This window comes from Taeniopygia guttata, chromosome 20 (genome assembly GCF_048771995.1).
Source record: "Taeniopygia guttata chromosome 20, bTaeGut7.mat, whole genome shotgun sequence".
Lineage (NCBI taxonomy): Eukaryota > Metazoa > Chordata > Aves > Passeriformes > Estrildidae > Taeniopygia > Taeniopygia guttata.
The window spans coordinates 10,569,990-10,584,462 of record NC_133045.1 but is presented as its reverse complement, the minus strand read 5'-3'; the positions used below and the strand labels follow the sequence as shown (position 1 = coordinate 10,584,462).

The 14,473-nt window shown below is 50.0% G+C and overlaps 1 protein-coding gene and 1 non-coding gene across 2 annotated transcripts; both read right to left on the bottom strand.

Annotated features, from left to right (window-relative positions):
• Nucleotides 1-728: 728 nt before the first annotated feature.
• GATA5 (GATA binding protein 5) lies at nt 729-14,054 on the bottom strand. Its single transcript, XM_030288792.4, has 7 exons — nt 13,919-14,054; nt 12,721-13,319; nt 10,043-10,209; nt 4,214-4,339; nt 3,213-3,300; nt 2,590-2,714; nt 729-1,610 (listed from the first exon to the last, which is right to left on the bottom strand). The coding sequence occupies exons 2-7, from the start codon at nt 13,238-13,240 to the stop codon at nt 1,455-1,457; spliced, it is 1,182 nt and encodes a 393-aa protein (XP_030144652.3). The 5' UTR covers nt 13,241-13,319; nt 13,919-14,054; the 3' UTR covers nt 729-1,454.
• On the bottom strand, nt 11,559-11,670 carry MIR7645 (microRNA mir-7645). Its single transcript, NR_105675.1, is given in 1 exon segment — nt 11,559-11,670. It is a non-coding gene; the product is annotated as a microRNA mir-7645 (primary transcript).
• Nucleotides 14,055-14,473: the final 419 nt, after the last annotated feature.

Sequence of the window (14,473 nt, the reverse complement as noted above, 5' to 3'; positions counted from 1 at the left end):
CCAGCAAGGGTTGCATGGTGGGAAGCATCATCCTCCATCCCAGCTGAGTTGTGACTTGATGTCAGAATCACTCTCCCTGATCCTCCTTAGCCTGTTGTTTATAATAAAAATCAAGCGATCCATCTCTTCTGACAAGAGGAAGAGTTGCTCCAGGAAGCCCTGGACAGGTCAACTTCTATATAAAGGAACTATTACTTGACAGTTTCCTGGCCATAAATAGCTGTACAGCGAAGCTGGGGATTTTATTTAGAAATAACAAATAAAGTAGGCCATAAGTAACTTCATGACCTTGCTCCCTCCTCATTTCCCACCCATCTCTCCCCTTCAGCAGGTTCTGTTCCTCATCCCCAGGTTCCTTGGGGCTTACAGGACCCCCATTTCCCACTTCTGAGATGCTGCAGAATCATGCTGTTGCCAGCTTTTGGAAGTGTGGTGTCGGTTTTGCATCACTGAAGATTTTTTTGCTACAGCTCAGCTCCAATAAATTGTTTTATACCTGGCCTTCATTAAAATAATTAAAAAGCAGTTTGCTCTGCATGGCTGAAAACTGGAAGTCTTCCACTCAAAACATCCCCAAAACTGGATCCAAACAATTACACTTCCAATACACCCCTTATTTTTCAATCCCTTATGCCTTTTTTTTAAGTTTTGGATGACTAACTTCTGATTTTCTAATGCTCACACTTGCCAACATCAAAACCAATCAGGAAATACAAAAGAAAAACCCAGCATTTTAGTATTCTTTTATTATTGGGAGGTTTTGACCATTTTTGTCATGTCGTTTGCCTAAAATAATAATAAAAACCTCTTTGTTTGGAGCTGGAAAGGGAAGAGCAGCGTGTTTATTTCATGTATGACTCATCAGCTCAGTGTTGATACGCGAAACGCTTCAGAAGCTAACACTCTATAGAGATGATTGTTTTTAATATAAAACAGTAAATGTTTAAAACAACCATTCCTTTTTTTCTTTTCTTCCTGTTGTGGCCAATAGAACATAAGGCAGGCCACGTAGCTTACATTTTAATAAAATTAAGTTATTTGGTGCCATGTTATTACAGTCTTTTATTGGAAAGTGGAATAAATTGCACACGGTGGAGTCATAGGAGGGAGAAATCACTGCGAATAAACAGATTCTGGGATGCATTTATTTGCTGGTTTCATCTCAGAGGAGGAAGGCTTTCCCCAGGAAAACAGAGGCAGCCCCGGGGTTCCGGCCTTGGGGAGGCAGCCCTGGGTCACTCTGGGGAAGGATGAGTTTTTGGGGTCCTGGTGCCACAGTGGGGTCATCCCAGCCCCATCCAGCTGGCGTTTTCCATGGGCATCCTCCAGGAGAAACCTGTCCCGTGGCTGCGCTCGACCCGCCGCGGTGCCAGGCGCTGGGGCAGCTTGTCCCCCTGCCCATCTCACAGCCAGAAGCGTTGGTCCCGAGGCTCCCTGCTGGAGGCTGGCGGTTCCTAGGCCAGCGCCAGGGCACACCAGGAGTCCTGCCGGAGGGGCACGCTCAGCCCGGGCTGCGGGGCCATGCTGCTGGGGGAGAAGCTGTAGTCCTCAGCTTCGAACTTGAACTCGCCGTGGCCGCCGGCCAGCGCCTCGTCCGGCTGGCTCTGTGCCTGCCCCGGGGAGGGAAGCAGAGGGGCCTTAGGAACCCTGCCATTAGCCACTGGCCCCTTGTCACAGGGCAGAGGAGGGGTGAACTGGGAACAGGTTGGGTTATCCCTGATGCTAAAGTTCCCTTCAGAGCAGTCCAGAGCTGGGCAGGACAGTCCCTGCAAGCAAAATGACCAGGCAAAGAGGAGGCATCCCAGGGCCCATCTGCATTTATTTATTCATTGATTAAATATGTCCAGTTTGGAGATCTTTAGGTGTGTGTATATTTTTTCAGAGCACAGCACAAACCAGATTTCTTGGTTTCAAACAAAAAAACCCACCTTACGTGGTGTAACGAGTGCTGCACCAGGCCCTTGGGTGCTGAGGCTGAGCTGCCTCTCCATACACACATGTCCAGCTCAGGAAGAGCTTAGACTCAGCATAAAGACAGTGCTGGACCACAAAATTTTGATGTGTGGGTGGATTTAGAGGTTTTTTTTCCTATATGAAGGTGAAATAGCAACCAGCCCCTAAGAAAAGCTTGGGACAGAAGTGAGGCCTCTGACAGCATCATGGCTCTGTGGTCACTGAGCACCTCAGGGATGTAAGGTGCAGATAACACAAGCCCAGGGTGCCTTTTCTTGGGAGCTACAGAGGATTCCACCCTGGGCTGATCTCATCAACTCATCAGTGTTGTGCTTTCATGGTGGGAGGTGGGAATTAACCTCTGCTCAGCACTGAAGCCACAGCAGAGCTTGGACACCCCAGTTCTCCACTGCAGGATGAAAGATCCCATGGGAAGCCAGCAGGCTGGAGACCTTTCTCATCCACAGCATCCTGGCTCATTGTCACTGCTCTCCTCAGCCTGAGGGAGTCCACCAGGCTGGTGGCCACAGTGCAATGAATTAATTGCTTCACCTCATCAAGGCCCCCAGGACAGCGGCCATGGAGGTGTGTGGATCACCCAGCCCAGCAGCTGATGGCTCTGGCCCTGTCCCTTACCTGGGACACCGACACGATGGTTTGTCCGGGGTACTGTGAGGTTGTGCTGGGCTCTGACTTTAAAGTGACCGTGCTGTCTGAGTTGGTAATGGAAGAAGGGGAGTTAGTGGCCGAAGTCGTGGATCCTGGAAGACAATTGGTAGAGGGCAGTGAAGTGACATAGGTGCAAATCTGCACCTAAAATATAAAGGAATTTATATTTTAACAGCAACCATGACATCTCACAGCATGACTCTACTGTTTTCTTTCTAACACATCTGTGTCAGAAAACATGTCATATTAGGCTGTGAAGATGCTGATAAAGGAGGAGCAACCCTTTCACAATCTGGCAGTGTTTTGTTCCCATTACTCAATTTAGCCCAAATCTGCTCAAACATGAGCACTGGTGCACTGGAACCAGGTGCCCACAGCCCAGAGGAACTTCACAAGAGTATGACAGCACTGACATTTCCTACGAGCATCTTCCTATCTCACAAGGTCTATGCAGAAACACAGGCCCCAGGTCTAAAGCAATCACCAAGGAAAAATTCTCATTATTTTCTAAGTATCATAATTTCCTGCAGAAGAGGAAACATTGTGAACTGTGCTTCAAGACCCCAGGATGGATAATAACAGCACTGTACCTGTTGAGGCTTTGCCTTTGGTAATGTTTTTAGGCTTCCTTTTCCTCGTCTGGATGCTTTCCTTTTTCATGGCCAGAGGTCGTGGTACCTTGATATTCATAAAGTTTGAAATCATTAATATTGTATTTTATTCAGCTCCTTCCCACACGTGTTGCTCTCCTATTTCTGTGCTGTAGCACATGCAAAGCACCTAAAGTCCTTGTCCTTCACTAAGAGCTATTTTTCTCTGCATCAGGCCTTGGCTGGAAGATATATAAGGCTAACAGCTAAGGCTTTCCCACAAATTTTGTTTTTTCCTTTATTTCCTATTTTTCTTTTCCTGATTTATTAGTGACCTTTGTGACGGGGCTCTATTAAATTACACTGACAGACTGAGAGCCTACAGGGTTCAAAGGGAATAGGCTCGGGGTAAAGAGGCTTCAGACTTTATGGAGGGTTGGAGTCTCCTCTTGGGCTGGTGGACGTGTCACCAACATCTCCCATCCTCCGTGGGTAAATGCTATCAGCCAGCTTCCATGTGGGCTCCTCAGCCTCCTTCACACATTCTTAACTAGGACACAGAGAAGGAAAAAGCTCCTTATCTCAGCCTGGGTTTGGGGAGCTTCAGCCTCCAGCTACTGGAGCCTGCTAAGCTTTCATTTCATGGGCTCCTAGGCTGGTTTGGGTTGGAAGGGATCTGAAAGATGATGTGGTTCCAGCTCCTCTGCCACAGGCAGGGACACCTTCCACTACCCCAGGCCGCTCCAAGGCCCATCCAGCCTGGCCTTGGACACTTCCAGGGATGGAGCATCCGCATCTCTGGGCAAGCTGAGAGCATTCCAGCACGCCCTCAGCCTCACCCTGGAGAACCCAGCAGACTGAGCTTCAAACTGCTCAAGGAGATGGTAGAGCTCTGCTGGGTCCAGTCTAGGGACTGGTCCTTCCAGAGCTGATCTCCCAGACCTGCTGGGCAGCAATCCCAGATCCCAGAGGGTCCCTCCCGGTGTGGACGTGCTCCTCACCCCGTGGAGCTTCATGTACAAGCCGCAGGCGTTGCAGACGGGCTCGCCCTCGGCGTTCCTCCTCCACAGCGTGGTGTTGGTGGTGTGGCAGTTAGTGCAACAAAGGCCAGCACGTCTGGATGAAGACTTCAAAACAAACAAACAAACACATGAGTGCACACAGGAGTGATGAACTGGGAAGTTTCCTTTCATATCAAAATGAAATCTCCAAGTACACCATATTCCCGGAAAATGCATAACGCGCCAGAGCCAAATTCAGATCAAAGAAATTACATTCAAATGAGATCACTCTAATTTGCAAGTGTTTGTTTGGTTTGGGATTTTAAAATTTGTTTTGGTTTGGGACTTTTTTTTTTTTTTGAGATTGATAAACCTGGAAAATATCCTTGCAACTCATTTCACAAACTTCCAACAAATCTGCTGGAAGTGATCAGGACTCAGAGCATGGAGAACTTCCCTCCAGGACATCCACTCAGATGGAAAATGCCAGCTGGGCTTTAAATGCACAAAGAAAACGTATGCTTTAAGTAAACTCTTCTGTTTTCCTGCACTCAGAACTACCACTGAAGTTAGAAACAGCATAAATTATTCTCTGGATAATTACAACTGCAATTGGCTAAAGTGAGCAGAACCAAACTGAACTTGTCCATGATGAGACCAGGGAGATTATCCTTCAAGTCTCACAGATAATCTGTTCTCTTACAGGCTGTAGAAACACCCTGAAGACAATTAATTAACAACATATTTTGAGAGTGCAGTGATTGCTGGCTCTTAAACATTAATAATTCCAAATGGAGAAGGAAAATATTCTGGCAGAAGCAGCAAACTAATTTCTGACAACTTCCCTCCAAGCTAATGGAAAATTCACATCTCTTTTTATACAGACTTGTCAGCTCAGTAGGCATTTCATTTGAGAGTATTTTAACATCAAATATTGAAACTATTTTAATAAAAGACCTTACTAAGTGTAAGATACCTCTGGCATAAGTAATATCTCGGGCTGTCCACATTCAGGTGTCTAAATATGTTCTTCAGCCAGCAGAAAAATTGTTTTGAATCCGCTCAAAGGCAGACAAAAGGTGATGGAGGCAATAAAGGACTCCCTGTTTGTTTATTTTTCCATTATTGCTTGATATCGTGACTGAGCAATATAACGAATGAGGTGGGAAGAGGAGGATTAAAAATGAAATGTTTTTACAAGGTTAGCAGTCAAATAAAGATCAGCTTTGAGTTTCAAGAGGCACAAGTGACATGCCCTAGGTTTGATTCACTCTTGCTCAGCAAAGAGATCTTAGCAACTATTTGCAAATAATGGCACCACTTTGGGAATTATTGAGCTTGCAAGAAATCACCAGGCAAAAATAAAAACACACCAAAGTGTGAGATGACAAGCCTGGCACAGAGGATGAGACAACAATCTTTGTCCCTGCCATGGTGTCACAGCAAGATCCTGGGGCAGCTGCACAGTGCCTTTAGAGCCTTTCTGCTGCCAGGACTGTGCTGCTCTTCCTGCAACCAGGAGGGACCTCGGCTCAGATGGGAGCAGAGGGAGGTGCTGAGCACCTGAGGGATGCAAGGACTCTGAGGTTCAGCTCCTGATGTGGCCCTGGGATAACTGCCTGCAGATGGGTAAACACCACTGCAAAGCTCTTTGGAAAGTCTCAGATTTTCTGGGCCACCACAGGTCCCTGTGAGGGAGTGACACACTCTCCCTGTTTCACAGAATGGTTTGTCCACAGCTTGCAGATGAGGTGACAATGAGACCTGTGGCTCTGGTGGCCCAAGGGCAAAGCCAGCCCCACCAGAGCTCTGCCCACCCTGCCAGCACTGGTCACAACCTGCTCCTGGCCTTCCTGCAGATAGTGACAAGTACCTTCTGTGCATCCTGAACGTCACTCTGCAGGCTGGCTCCTCCTCACACAGCCAGGGGGAGGAGAAATCATCCTACATCACCAATATCACCATTTAAACCTCAGAAACCCCATGAGAACCTGCCCCTGCACCACAACCTGCCAGCTTAGCAGGAGACAGTCAAGGCTACCATTGCTCACTGAAGGACGAGAGTACAATACATTATTGCTGGCTTCCCAGCAATTCTCTTGAAAGAAAATGCATTTCTGCCTGCCTCCACCCCACTGCCTTTGTACCATTTTGACCTTGTTAGGAAGTTGTTGACTTCAACATTGTGCTCAGTGTTTATTTATACAAATGCACCACACACTCAAACAAAAACTCTTCACAGACCTGGCTTGACAGCCAAGTGCTGCTGATAAGCTCAAGGAATGGTGAGTTGGTGCCTATTGAATTAACTGCGTGTGAGAGCTGCTTGGAGAGCCCAGAAAATTCAAAGCCCCTTCTGAGGAGACCAAGCTGTCAGGGACTTTGCTTCACCTCCTTTTCCAATGTGGAAAAGAAACCACTGGGTTTCACAGGAGAAAAAAAAAAAAAAAAAAAGGCACTGAACCCTCAGATTTAATCAATATTTCTGTGCCCCCATTTCCAACAGGTTCGAGGGGACCTGTGGTTTACAGCAAAGAAGTTATAGCAAAGTGTGCTGAGATATCTGGGCTCAACTCCTGAAAGTGGGGAACTCATAGGCTCAGAGGCAAAGGCAGCAGCATCCTCTGAGATTTGCCTTTGTTACTTAAGGCTCTTTGTTACTCAAGGTGCACCTTGGAGGATGAGGGAGCAGTAAGAACTGAGGGGCAGAAGAAAACCGAGGCACACACTGGGAGGTGGCTCCAGGATCCTATTAGACTGCCCCAGGGCTGTGATCCATCCCATCCCCACCTTCCCCTAAAGTGTCACCAAACACCCTGCACATTGCAAACTGTGAAAAAATTCCTCCTGGGCTGAGGTGGAAAAAGTATTCTCTGAGCCAAGCTGGAGGAATTCAGCTGCAGGTTTGGAGCAGCACGTTTCTCTCTGTACAGGTTAGTCCTTCAGCTCTGGGTGGTGTGGGAGCTGCTGAGCACAGGACAGCCCCTGCATTTGCCTGCCACGCTCCACTGTGCAGAGCACAACTTCTCCTAACAGGGGAACTGCAGCTGCCTTCAACTTCACCAGCTGCTCCTGGTTTCAAAGGTTTCAAAGATTTTCAGACTAGGTCTAAGATATCATCTTGTGAAACACACCAGGAAACTTTGGCTAGAAAAGGTGCTGCCTAAAATAAAATTTAATAAAATAAAATAAAATAAAATTTAATAAAATAAAATAAAATAAAATTTAATAAAATAAAATAAAATAAAATAAAATAAAATAAAATAAAATAAAATAAAATAAAATAAAATAAAATAAAATAAAATAAAATAAAATAAAATAAAATAAAATAAAATAAAATAAAATAAAATAAAATAAAATAAAATAAAATAAAACACTGCCTCCATCCTCCTCTAACACAAACCCTCTCTGCTGAGAGCCATGGCCTTTTGAATCCAGACACAGGCTGGAGCAGAGTGGCTGTCCCTGCTGCGTAGAGGATGTTGCCCTTATCTCAAAAAGAAAAGGAAACAAAAAATGAAGTGGAAACTACAGAACTGCTGCTCTCCCCCTCCCAGGCAGGAGCAGGCTGAGCTGCAGGACATCATTCCTGCAGTGATATCTGGGCCGTGTTGTGCCCTCTTCTGAGGGACTTTGCTTTGTGAAAGCAGAAGTCAGAATAACTCCCAGAGCAGTGTCTACATACAGAACAAAGGTCATAACGTAAAGGATGAAAGCCATTTCTTTTTCCTGTGTCTGTATTTCACTGCACTGTGAAAATGGATTTCACTGCTCCTACAGCCACAGTGTCACTGCATTCACTGCTCTGCTCCCAGAGCTGGAACCCTCTTGCCCATCAATTCTTTTTCCAAAAGGGCAGAACTTGTTGCAACAAGACATTTCACATCCTCGGGAAAACCCAAGGTTTCAAAATGTTTCATTCCAAAGTCAGAATGGAAAGTCAAAATTGCAGCCCCTTTTCTAATCCTAAACCAAAATCCCTCAAGTATTTCAACCATAGCAAAACACTTCCCCTGCACAAGAATCAGCTCTTTCATTTAAACTTTATCATTGTGGCATTTATTGCCAAAATAATAAAAAAGTTTGGAAGTACTTTGGTAATTCCCAACTATATTTGCTCATCGCTGGGGAATCATCTTAATTCTGCAAACAGGTGTTTTCCATCAGAAAACTGTTGAAATGTTTGTTGAAAAATGATTGATGGGTGCCATAGATGAGGCTCAGGCAGGCAGTGCATGGATGTCTCTCTTCCCATGTGCTGAAATAAAATACAGAATAGTAGCGAGACGTCGCCAATTCCCCCAGGGAAAAGCTGCTCAAAAATCCCTAGAAATTCATCCAGTGACACATTTGGATGCCAGTCTGAAATGCAGGGTTGGATTTGAACTGGTTTGCACCTCTCTGTATGCACAGGTCATGTTTGCTCTGAAGAAATCAGCAGCGTAACTCTGAGATTTGTGGCACAGCAGCGACCGGGGGTTCAGATTTAATGTTACCAGATTTAAGGAGACAGAAAGATTTTGGAGGGACAGGCAAATCCTGTTGGGCAATGCTGAATGTTACACAAAAATACCTTGATTTTAATGTGATGGACAAAACAGGAGCATTTTCCATGGAGCTTCTACTCATTTCATTTTGCAAATCCAGAGCTACATTTCCGAGGGTCGGAATCAGAATGAAACATCTTGCTCAATCTCAGCTTTTTTCTTTATTCCTGACTGATTTTCATACACAGAAAGCTGTCACTTTTGGGTTATTGCTAATAATTTGTTTTGCAATACCAAAAAATAACGGCAGGAATACACCCCTAGTGAAAGCCCGAGGAGCTCCCAGCTGCTCCCCAGAACAGTTCCAACAAACATCCTGTTTGTAATGACTGAGTCTGATGACAAGCTCTAAAACCAAAACTGTTACCACCAAATTTAAACATCCCAAAGCGACTCCACAAAAAAATAAAAAAGGACGTGCCTTTCCTCTCTCACCATGGGATCCCAATTGGAGGAAGCCCAATATTACATTGACAGACGGAATTAATGGTTTAACCAGCAGGGAAACTGGGAACTGCCAAACCCCAAATTTTCCCCTAAGGCAGGAGGGTGAAGGCAGCAGGGAGCAGGGCCCCATCCTGCTCAAATTGTGAGCAGCCACAAACCCACTGGGCCAGCTCAGGACCAGCCCTGCCTCCTGTTCAACTGCTCTGCCTAGACCATGTCTGTCTGCATGGAGAACTAGGAAATTATTATTATTATTATTATTATTATTATTATTATTATTATTATTATTATTATTATTATTATTATTGTTGTTGTTGTTGTTGTTGTTGTTGTTGTTGTTGTTGTTGTTGTTGTTGTTGTTGTTAATGTTGTTATTATTATTGTTTTGTTGTTTTGTTGATGGTTTTGTTATAATAATAATAATGGTAATGGTAATAATAATAATAATAATAATAATAATAATAATAATAATAATGGTAGTAGAATACAAAGCAGAACATCCACTGCAGGAACAGAGCTAGGGGAAGCCCGCAGGGTCTCGACTACAGACAGGAGTGATTGTTCCTGCCTGGCCCTGGTGCTGCCCTGGGACCCCTCCAGTCCCTTCAGCCCTGTCTCCACTCGTGCCAGGGCAGAAACCCCTCTGACTTTACCCCATTCCCCTTGACCCCGGCCGGCTCTGTGCTGCAACTCAGCATTAAATATCCTGGCATTTAATCAGTGGGAGGTCAAACAGAGCCTAACACAAGTCCAGAGACCCCAACAGCCACCGTGACAGCCCCTGCAGCCGAGCGCAGGTGGAGCAGGGGGTCCCGGCGGGGTTTTCCTCTCTTACCAGCCTCTTCTGCGGCTTGAGCGGCCGGTTGATGCCGTTCATTTTGTGGTAGAGCCCGCAGGCGTTGCACAGGTAGTGCCCGGTGCCGTCCTTCCTCCAGAGCGGGGTGGACATGGCTCCGCAGTTGACACACTCGCGGCCGTCCCCGGGGAACTCCTCCAGGTACTCTGCAAAGAACGGCCGCGCCGTGAGCCTCGGAGCATCCCCAGAGCTCCGGGATGTCCCCGGCACCCAGCGGGAGAGGCTCCCCAATCCTCTGCTGCACCTTACCAGGGGCAATCCCTGTCCGAAGGGGGTTTAACTTCACCTTAAAAGTGTGACGCAAACCCTTTGTTTCTTCCACACCTTAAACTTTTAATGTTTTGTTCAAAGACCGCCTATTCCCCCATCCCTTCCCCCAAAACGCTGAGCACGGCTCGGGTCTCCCTGGGATGGGATCATCAGCGGGACAGTGCGATGTTATCCCGGAGTGCAAAAATAAATGGGAGACGGGGCAAAATGGGGCGATTTTCCCGATTTCCATCACGAAACACACCCAACCTCTGGCCGGGGGAACAGCCCGGCCGGGGAAGGCTCCGAGCTGCCCGCCGAGAGATGCGGGGCTGGCACCCGCGGGCATCCCGGGCTCCCCAGGAGAACATCACCGGCCGCCCGGGACCCCAGTTCCTGCTAGAGAGGAATTTTCGGGGGAAAAAAAACCCAAAAAAGCCAAGGAAGGAGCCGCAGAGCACGGTCCGCGGTCCATCCCTGCCCCGAGCTCGGCTCAGCGGCAAACGGGCAGCCCGGAGCGAAATCGGGACATCTCTCAGTCGAGAGTCGGTCCTTTTCCTCCGATCGCTTCTCCCTCTCTTTTTAAAAATAACTTGTTCTTGTTCTTTTCTTTAGAGGAAAAATATATTTTAAATAATTTTTTTCTAAAATCTTCGATCGTATTAATAATGATGCAATAGAAAGGAAAAGGAAATAGAGCAAATCTTTAAAAGTTGGGGAAATGGAAAATAAAATTAAAATGTAAAGAGAAAAGGTGAAAAAATATTGCAGTAGTCCACTGAATTAAAAAAAAAATTAGAAAAATAAAGAAAGAGATAATAGTTTAGGCTACTTGAGAGAGTTTACACTATCCAAGAGCAAAAATAAACGGCAGAGAGGACGGCAGCCGCTATCCTGGATCCTAAAGCACCGAATTCAAAGTGCAGAAAAGATTTCTGAGACATCACCTCCCTCAGCAGGACGATCCTTTCCCGCACAATGCAAAGGATTTTCACAAAGAGAAAACCCTGGGAAGAAGCCGCTGCCCAGCAGCTCCGGCGTGGCAGGAAAAGCCGAGCCGGGGAGGGAGCTCGGTGGGGAGGGGGCTGCTTCCCTGCTCCAACTTTGTTCTTGGGGTGAAGATAAGATAATTCGGTTCACCGCAGTAAAGATGATAACGCGGCTGAGATCTTGAAGTGGCTTTTAAAGGACTTTGCAAACCACAGCCGGAGGAGGCTGGTGGGGTGCCCCCGGGGTTATAAACCCCGCGCACGGAGAGTCCTGTTAAATCAAGCCCGAAACTTTATTTGCTCAGAGCTTGGTTTAAGGGGACTCTCGGTGTGGGTGCAAAGGAATTGAAGTTTATTGTTCAACGCCTGAGCGCCTTTCGGTGTCTCCCCAAAGGCCGCAGAGCAAGGCAGCTGCGGACCTGTTTGGGCGAAGGCAAATGAGGAGACCGAGAGTCTGTTCAAATATAAACTAATTTACCACAATAAATTACTTAAAAGGGAGGGAGCTATAAATCTGCCCCGCTAATTTAAACACAAGGGTAAGTATTGAAGCACAGGCACAAAGTCGATATTGTGGGAAGGAGATATCGCGGGGGTGGTGGTGGGGTGGGGAGGGAAGGGGTTGAACGGCCTCTGCTTCTCTGTCCTGCTGGGGAAATACTCGGCTTTGAAACGTGGTCTGTGTCCTTCTTGTCACACACGCACCCCCTCCCTTATCCCACCTCTGTCCGGGGTCAGCCGCACACACCCCGTTCCCAGACCGTCTCCCCATCCCTGGATAAAATCATCCTCTCCTCTCTCGTCGGGGATGCCAGCGGGACAGCTCATCCCGGGGCCGGGCCACCGACACACAGAGGGGATGGGATATGGGATGGGGATGGGGTATGGGATGGGGATGGGCTATGGGATATGGGATTGGGATGGGGATGGGGATGGGATATGGGATTGGGATGGGGATGGGGATGGGGTATGGGATGGGGATGGGATATGGGATGGGGATGGGGATGGGATATGGGATTGGGATGGGGATGGGGATGGGGTATGGGATGGGGATGGGATATGGGATTGGGATGGGGTATGGGATGGGGATGGGGATGGGATTGGGATGGGGATGGGGATGGGATTGGGATGGGGATGGGGATGGGATGGGGATGGGGTATGGGATGGGGATGGGGATGGGGATGGGGTATAGGATGGGGATGGGGTATAGGATTGGGATGGGGTATGGGATGGGGATGGGGATGGGGATGGGGATGGGGATGGGGATGGGGTATGGGATTGGGATGGGGATGGGGATGGGGATGGGGATGGGGATGGGGATGGGGATGGGGATGGGGATGGGGATGGGGATGGGGATGGGGATGAGGACGGCTCCCACCCAACACCCCGAGACGTCACTGAAGGGCAGCTGCGACCTACCGAAAGTGGACCTGCGGCCGGGCAAGGCCGCCTGCCTCGTCTGCAGGCTGTGCAGCACGCTGCTCTCAAAGTGTCCGGCCGTCCAGGAAGGCGGTATCTCGGGGGTCACGTAGGCGGGGTAGGGGCTGGAGTAGGACCCGTTAACGGAGCGCACCAAGGCGTTGCCGTACTGCTCCCGGCCCCCGCCGCCCAGCAGCAGGGGCCCCTGGTAGGCGCCGTCGCGGCCCGAGGGGCTGCCGCCCGGCGGGCTGTGCGAGTACGAGAAGCCCGAGGGCGGGTGGGGGCTGCCGGCGTTGAAAGCCCCGGCCTCGCCGCCGCTCTGCCCCCAGCCCGGGGGGTTGCCGAGGTGGCTCTGGTGCGGCTCGCAGCCTTGCAGGTAGGGCAGCGTCTGGAGGACGGAGGGTACCCGGGTGGTGGGCACGTAGACGGGCGAGCCGGCCGACGAGTGGAGGAAGTTGCTGGAGTCGTGGGAATAAGCCGACTGGCCATGGTTGGGGGTGAGGGCCAGACCCTGATACATGTTCCGTCCTCGGCGGCGATACTGCTCAGGGCCCGGCCGGCTGCGGCCCGGCGGTGCCGAGGGGCTCACTCAGAGGAGCCTGCAGGGAGAACCGAGAGCAGCGGGCTGAGATCCCGCACGCACCGGGCACCCGACGGCCTTTCCCCCGCTGAAAACGCCTATTCCTTGCCTCAAGCAGGGGCTGAAATTTGTAAATTTTTTTTCTTTGTTTTGTTTTCCCTTAAATTTTCCTTCGAGCCCGGCGAGGATTAACCTCCTTGGAATGGGCAGCGACCCCTCCGGCACTTCACCCTACCCGCCGTCCGCCTGGGCACATCCAACGGGCCGGAAAAACACTCTAACAATTTTTTTTTTTTTCCCCAATAGTATTTCCCTTCCCGTCCTTCTTCCTCTCCCCTCCCAAACCCGGGGCCTGGAGTGCAGCTCGGGGCCTTGTTGGCGAGGACGTGGCCAGCTGCGGCCCCTCGGGTTCCCTGCGGGAGCGGGGTCCCGAGGGATCTGGGCAGAGATCCAGGATCGGGAGCATCCCCGCTGTCCCCCAACCACCAGCGCTGCCGCTTTCCTGTTCCAAAGCGCAATAACCCTGGAGCAGGCCTGTCCGTGCGGACGGAGGGCTGCAGCCGCCGAACCCCGCAAGAGCATCCCGCCCTGGCCCGCTCCTCCCGCACAGGTACTCACATGGCAGCGTGCCGGGAGCGGAGCCGGGCATGGCCGTGGGGACATGGAGCTGTGCTCAGACCATCCAGGCAAATCCCAGCAAAATTAAAATAATAATTAAAAAAGAAAAATACAATAAAGCTCACGGGGGAGGCAGAAGAAAAAAGAAAAAAACCAAACCCCCTGGAAGAGAGGGGCTGCCCTCCCCCGCTGTGCCCCTTGTCGCCTCCCCGTCTCCCGTGGGTGCGTCCCTGGCTGCGCCCGGCGGGGAAGTGGCGGCGGCGGCTCCGCTCGGGCTCTTTAGGCGGCCCCGGTGCGGGCCGGCCCACGTGACGGCCGCGGGGCAGCCCCGGTCCGGCCGGGATTGGGCGCCTCCCGGCAGGGGGGGTCGGCACAAGTCCCGGCGGCTCCGCTGCCGGCGGGGGGGACGCGCCCGCAGCCTCCCCCTGGCGCGGGGTCGGGCGGAGCGGGGGCAGGATGCGGCCCCCAGCGCGCCCCGCACCGCCCCGGGCCCGGGGCTGGAGGTGTCCGCCCGCCCCCGGGGAGGGCTGGGGGGTGGCTCCCTCCTTTGCGGGC

Excerpts from the sequence above, each read along its gene's own strand:
- GATA5 (XM_030288792.4), bottom strand. The coding sequence starts at position 13,240 with ATGTATCAGGGTCTGGCCCTCACCCCCAACCATGGCCAGTCGGCTTAT. Across the intron at positions 2,715-3,212 it reads CAAAGGCAAAGCCTCAACAG|GATCCACGACTTCGGCCACT; the intron begins GTACAGTGCTGT and ends ATTGTCTTCCAG. Across the intron at positions 1,611-2,589 it reads CCATCGTGTCGGTGTCCCAG|GCACAGAGCCAGCCGGACGA; the intron begins GTAAGGGACAGG and ends TCCCCGGGGCAG.